The following is a 7,500-nucleotide window of genomic DNA, read 5'->3' as shown; positions in this document are numbered from 1 at the left end:
TGTTATCGTAGCTAATACACTGACAATATTGGAAAAACGAACTTATGGCAGCAATTACATCGCCATGCACCAATTAGTGTCCATGTTGGGTAATTTGCAACCTGAATATTTCATGCAGCAGGATGTAACGAGCGTTGGTCATACCTACATCGACATAAAACCCCAATTATATTCTTATCATTAATATTTATCCGCATGAGCCAAGTCACATTAACCATGATGGAGATGAAGTATACAAAAATGTATCTGGTTTAGCGTACTATTATTACCAGCACCGAAGGGAGTTATGTTTTTATATTCATCTCTCAGTCCGTTTGTCTGTTTGTCTATAAAGCTGTTGATATATCTATTTATCAGTTTAAAAAACAATTGTCCATCAATCTGTATATATCTTTGCTTCCCAATCTATTTATATATTTATATGCCAATCTATATATTTATCTATCGATCTATTAATATCTATGATTTTTGTTATATATATTCATCTATTAATTCATTAATGTTTTTATCAGTCATTCTCTATATATATTTATCTATCAATTCATATGTTTATCTATTAGTCTATTACATATCTATCTATCAAATATATAGAGTGACTGGCGGTTCGTGATGTCTAAGAACCAATTAGTTCAAATCTGACGGTGAAGGCGATCTGATAATAGAGATGCAATGCCATTAATAGATTCGCGACATTGCTCTGCAGAAAATGACTGTTTAGTGGGATTCATATTCCTAAAAAGGAGTCTGGGCCGTTAGATCTACTTCGTAGTTATTGTTTTACTTCTTTTTTATTATTTATATATATATTATTATTTTTTAAATCTGTTTTTTGTAGCAGGCCAAATAACAGTGACTTAAAAAAAAGCATTCTGTCATCTTTGCTACTTTTGTTACCATTAAAAAGAAGTCTTTGATATCAATCACTCGTGGGTCTTTCCTAGGCACAAGCTTAAGCGACGTTGCCTCTTCCTTGCTCTGTGTGTATACGCTTCTAACATTGACATACCTAATTCCTAGGTTAGAGTCATAAATCCATACGAAATGACACCCAACCTTTTAGTATAATCCGGGTTGGAGTCATAAAACTATTCGCATTAACACACACCTTTTAGTATATTCCCCTTTTAAGTTACTCTGTGTGACTGCGTCAATAGGCAGCAAGAACGTCACCTATGTTGGGTCACCTATTTACAAATGTCATATCATTGCCAGCCCATAAGCTCTCATAACCCTGTAAAATATTGCATCCCCGTTCAGCATGATTTGGTGGTCGATCAAACGAATATTCTATCTGGTATTCTTAACTTGTCACCCTTTTAACTGAACATTTATGTATCCTGTCTTTACGCAGTTTCAGTGATCCCAGTATAATGTTATCCATCAGTGTATTAATAACTGGATTTCTGACTGTTGAATACATCTCTTATATTGTGGAGATATTCATTCTCATTCATACATTTTCTACATTTGTCACACTGAATGTGGTTGATGACTAGCCTGTATATTGTGTTTTTGGAATGTCAGCAACGCATTTGGTATTAGGGAATATGTAAAAGATATTTGTTTGTTTTTTTAATGGAAACAATTAGCTCATATATATGTATACTTTTGGTGATTTCTTAAAAGTAATGGTGTTATGTACACTAAATTAGTATTTTCTGTCATGTAATTACATCTACTGAATGAAATCTTGAGCATCTATAAACCAATATCAAAGGAGCGCAAAACAGGAAACACACACACACACACACACAAGCGAAGAAAAAACATGCATTTCTAATTCCGTCCCGCCAGTAGGTAGTTTAACAAATCAAAATGAATTATGAAATCCGTGGGTTGCATCGTACGAAACATACAGTTAGGCGCAGGTGCCCTTTGTACACGGTCCAAAATTCTGGGCATCCTGAACTTAGCAGTTCTTTTTATGGTACTTTTTTATACCCCAAGCGAATTTAACTTTCTAAAAAAGTGTATCTTCACTTGTTTCACGAATTACCGGAGCTCGAAACACAATTAACACATTATAAACTCAAATGGCCAACGCATAATCACGAGCTGACCCAGAGGCACTCAATATTTAGATACGAATTTTATTTCACGATGGCCTAGCATACAATTGACTCAGCGGCTGCCTTCATGGACAGACCAGGCAGTTGGACAAGAGAGGCCTCCTTGACTAACTTCGTGCCATACTTGGACAGCTCAAGCTTAGACAGAGATGCTCTTTGGACAACTCAAGATTGTTTACCTTGGATAACCCAAAACTGGTAGATTGGTGCTTTTCCTTTGTAACGATTGTCATTATTTTTTACTATATGCTCATTAGGAGCAAATTAGTTTTAAATTACTAATTATTATTGTGATTTTTCATGTTATCAATACTATTATGATATTCAGATTATCATTCAGTGATAGTACTACTTGGTTAGTCTATAAGAAATAGTTCTGTAACCTATCAACATTTTCTCAAAATTTCCTCTCGTGAATAAAGTGTAAACTTTATATTGATAAAATTATGTGTTATTACCATTTTTGTTTTGTAACAGGATTACTGATATCACATTCATAAATCATGAAAGTTGTTTGGATATTATCAAATGTTATAAACTGTTGATACGCGTGTATAATCTACCCTAATTTCAGTGAAGACTTCATAGGAAGGTTGAGCCCGTCTACACAAATGCGTGACACGTGCGCAGGTGTTATGTTCATACCCATGAGACTAGTTGCCAGTTCACTATTTACTGTTTAGCGATGCATCTTATTGTCCATCTTATTCTCATATGATCAGCTCGTGCAGTATGTGTTTGTGTCAGGTATATGAAAGGGTCCTATAGCATCCAAAGTTTATACACATCCACAATGTTCTTAACCTCAACAAATATTTGCTACGGCTGGAAAGACTATCACATTGCATTTCATTATACAGTAGTCACGAATGAAGATTATATATACACCAAGTACTCAGTGATCTTTAATCCTCATTTAATCATACCGCAAGGACGCGCTAGTCATATTACATGTCTGGTATAGTGCAGACATTATGCACTATGTACAGAACAGTGAAATACAATTATAGTGAGTTAAGCACTGCGATCTCACAAGCTTTGGTCACCGTGCCGTCAACAAAAACAAGACAATAAAAAATATTACGTGAAACTATCAAGTAACAATGCAACACGGGAACGTACTGTGCTGTAGACTGCCAGTCATTGTGGTCTTATCTGTACCACACCAATCAGATTGACTGCTGTTAAAGATACGTTCCAAATCAAATATTTTTCAGTAGCAGTGGTCGTGTTCAAATATTTCACTACTTTATCTGAATGAGAATAGCAGATTTCAAGTAAACCAACAAATCTGATGTGACTAATTAGACCTCAGATTGTTTCAGTTAGTATAATGCTGCGTTCGGAACTCTTCGTCCTGCTCGCCAGACAAGTAGAACAAGATGTTTTGACCGTTCGGAACCTCTACTTTCTCGTCCTGGACAAGTTGTCCACCTCGTTCATCTCGACCTCCTGCAAAGCTGGGCGAGCAGGACGAGATGACGTCACGATAGCATTTGTATGTAAACAATGACAGTTGCAGGCAACCACAATGTATTGATGGGGAATTTTATGGCCCTTTATTGACGTTATCGAAGGATATTTTTGTGTTTGTCAGTTGCAGGTAAGTTAAATATGTATCAAACGAGTTACAAAACATATGCAGCGTGTAAAATGAACACACTAGTATGATAAAAGCGTGAATGTTTACTTTGGAGCTGGTTGCATTCCGGGCAGCGAGGGTCTTGGAGGTTCCGAACGCGGCCCGCTTGTCCTGCTCGTCCTGACATGTTGTCTGGACGAGCAAGACTAGTAGGAGCTCCGAATGCAGCATAAGTTACCAAAAGGTGAAGCAAGAACGACAGTCTGTTTTACATGGTACATATCTGTATTCGTCCGATAGATCAGTAAATTTTCGACGGGCGTGCTATTTGTGTGTGGTGGTTGCTATGGCAAGGGTTGATGAAAGCCGCAACTATGACACACATGCATGCGTTTACCATAAATATATACATATGCACATACATACACACACACACACACACAAATATATTATGTATGTGTGTGTGTGTTTGCGTGCGTGTTCATATACCTCGACAAATAGGTTTATCAGATTCAACAATAAAAAACCATCATTACATTTAACATATTTATCAGACTCAACAACAAAGGCTCATATTCATATTATATTAATTTCAGAACTTAAAACATCACATAACAACGTGCGAGAATCCATAATGACAAAAGGAACTTCTCTGTTAACCTGGACTCCTCCACTATGGTCTTGAGATCCTATAGTTGGCGCCTCCATCTGGGGGAGATTCCGGGAACTAGGGTTCAGGTGTCTTTGCTGCAGAAAGAGAGGAAGTTTGATAATAACGAAACCCTCATAGAGAGGTACTGTTTTCTTTTGTTTATTATTAGCAAAATTTTTTTTTTATCTGGGATTGAGCGTGAAAAAGCAATGAATTCAGCTTCGTGGCGTGTTCGTCCTGGAGTACCAACAACTAAACCTTTTTTTGCCATTTTGGAAACTAACTTTAGAAAAATTGAGATTTCCCAAAAATGCGAAAACACTAATACAAAAACACAAACGCAAATGCAAAGAAGGGATACAAAAAAAAATCTTAGTAAACAACTACAATAATTTTTCTAAAAGGAAAAAAAATATATAGGCTTCACTCTATAACATCCAATCCAACAAAATAAATTAAAAACACATACAAAACGGGAAAAAACAAGACTAAACCAATAATAGCAATGAGAATAAAAAAGTGAAAAAAGAGAAGACAAGATTTAGAAGAATCCTCTTTCAACCAAAATGTCTCCGCGCCACAACCTCCAACTCGGCATACCAACCAGCGTCCTTCTGTGCGGGAGCGACACACAGTTCTTGCGGGTCTCCTTCCTGGCCTTCGGGGCAAGAACACACAGGCTCGTTGAGGATGACGTCACACTTGGCACTCACACTGCAGGCGCCGTCACACACGTCCATACAGCGACCGAGGACGCACCCCAGGCCGGGGAGGCAGTCGCTCATACTGGAAGGGAGAAGGAAGGCAGTATTGTATATGACAAAATTGCTATGACAGTATTGAAAGTCATTTTATTATTATCTAGTCATCTTGTCATTTCCATTTTATATTTATAATTTTATGGTCTTCATTTTCTTAAGTGGAGGTAACAATAACATTTGAGTGACTCATTAAAACATATTGCATTTTGTAATCATGTTGTATTTTTCCAGTGAGCTTTAATGTCCCCAAAGACGTTGTTGGGACTCTCAAGCATTGGCGCGGGGGTTGAGTAATTAACCAGGCCAGGAATGTTTGTATTTTCACCCAAAAACCGCACTTTTTTCAGGTTCCCATCGAATCAAGTAAAGATAAGACTCCACACTGACTCCACACGAAGATGGTGAGAACAAGAAAACCGTGTTTTCAATAACAGCAATATTGTAATGATAATATAATGATACTGATGATAATAATAATAATGAATAGAAAAACACAATACCGTGTTGATACTGTGGTAGAAAAACCCACAATGCACAAACAAGATTTATTGAGGAAAGTGAGACAACAGTTTCGGAATCGTCCTCGATTCCATCTTCGGGTCTAGTTTGTGCACTGTGGGTTTTTCTACCAATAATAATAATGGGAACAATAAAAGCCTCAACAATAAAATCGTATTATAACATAACATTGCATTCTGTAATTTGTTTACGTTTATGCCTTCTTTTGACACCACTTGTTCCCAATAAGATGATGGGGCGTGGAAAAAAAGGTTGTAGTAATGATGAAAAATATTATAGAATCATAGACTATAAGAAAATGGTATGAAACCAATTATATGAATAAAATACCTCCATTCCAGATTTTAGACTGTGAAAACCTGACGAAGCCTCTCGAAGAGATTGCAGTAAAAAAAAAAATAAATAAATAAAAAACAATTACAATATGTAATCCCATTTAAATATGTTTACTGAAAAGAATATAACTGTTGAAAAAAATGATTCCAAAATATTGAACCCAAAACGTTATCTCACTATTTGAATAAATTTAATCATATTTTAATATTTGACGTGAAGTTTATTATTAGTATTATTATTTGCACTATAATCATTACGGTCCTAATTCCTGTTTTAGTAATAGCAATAGTCATTATAACTGCCACTAACAAACATCAACTGTATACAGAGTATCACTAACACTATAATTTGTAATCATTCTTATTTTGATTATTTTGAACATAATTACTAGCATTCACAAATATAAGAAGTATTGTGAATACCAACAGTTTGTTTCTGAATACCATATCCATAATCAATCATCAGAATTACCATCTTTTCATCTAAGGTACATATAACAAGGTAGCTCCACTTCCATATAGCTTGTTAAGCCCAAAAATAAAAATGACTTTTTCCCAAGAGTCTTCTCATGGCTGTTAGTGTTAGGGAACTCTTCGATATCATAGATAAAGGGAATTTTGGTTTTATTTCTGGTATTTATAACAATACCGAGTAGATTCTACATATAATTATGTATCTAGCTATGTCTAATATCTCACAGGACACCAACTGCCCCGCCACTTTTTTTTAACCTGGTCAATCTTTGATATTTCCATGCATTTTCCTAGAGAAAGGTTTACTTAAAACTACTGCAGATAACTTCAAAAACAATACTATGAAAAAAAGGATAAAGGCAAAGAAGCGGGACTTTGCTTGGGAGTTGCCAACTAGGATTTTCCTCAAGATGGAGTGAGGCTACCTGTGATAAACTACCTTGTTTTTTTTATCACTTTAACTTCCACACAATTCATACTCACGAGCTGCACTTGTCAGAGCACCTCTTCCGGACGCACTGAGAACGTGGTGGGCAATCGGCAGTCCTGAATAGAATAAATAAATGGTTACTATAATTTGTATGTTGAATGTGTATGTGTAGAGCATATTTTATTTACTATTTTATCGATTTGTTTGATTCGTTGAAATCATAGCTCATTGGCGTTTGAGTTGTAATTGTTTATGCAATTTAATTTATTCTAGTGTTTTTTTATTGATATTATTGCCACTATGATTATGAATGTGATTCTGTTTCTTTTTTTATTGCTTATATTGTCATTTTATAATTGTCATTGTTTTAACTGCAGTGATTGGTATTTCGTTTATCGCCATCAACTAAATGTGAAAAAGAAAAAAAATATATACATATAACACGATCGAACTATGTCATTAGTACTATAAACACTGTTACTGAATCACAATTACTGACAAATAACTAAAATCAACACACATATGAAGGTGTTTGTACTCACGAGGAACAGATGTTCACTGCCGAGGAGACGATGGGAGAGTGGGTGGAAAGGGAGGGAAAAGATAGAGTGATTAATCAGTAATAACATGTGTATATCTATCTATCCATCTATCGATAATTATATAAATAAATATATG

At 35.5% G+C, this 7,500-nt stretch overlaps 1 protein-coding gene across 1 annotated transcript in view; it reads right to left on the bottom strand.

Annotated features, from left to right (window-relative positions):
* Window positions 1-4,183: 4,183 nt before the first annotated feature.
* Window positions 4,184-7,500, bottom strand: part of LOC113801850 (uncharacterized) — a 5,565-nt gene continuing 2,248 nt past the window's right edge. The window contains exons 3-6 of the mRNA XM_070141418.1: window positions 7,365-7,380; window positions 6,876-6,938; window positions 4,908-5,089; window positions 4,184-4,398 (exon numbers count right to left, since the gene is read on the bottom strand). Of these exons, the coding sequence (XP_069997519.1) occupies window positions 4,379-4,398; window positions 4,908-5,089; window positions 6,876-6,938; window positions 7,365-7,380 (281 nt within the window). The 3' untranslated portion in view covers window positions 4,184-4,378. The remainder of the gene's footprint in view (window positions 4,399-4,907; window positions 5,090-6,875; window positions 6,939-7,364; window positions 7,381-7,500) is intronic.

The sequence above is a fragment of the Penaeus vannamei genome, chromosome 28 (genome assembly GCF_042767895.1).
Source record: "Penaeus vannamei isolate JL-2024 chromosome 28, ASM4276789v1, whole genome shotgun sequence".
Lineage (NCBI taxonomy): Eukaryota > Metazoa > Arthropoda > Malacostraca > Decapoda > Penaeidae > Penaeus > Penaeus vannamei.
The sequence above is the reverse complement of the archived record's forward strand: the minus strand, read 5'-3'. Positions and strand labels throughout refer to the sequence as shown.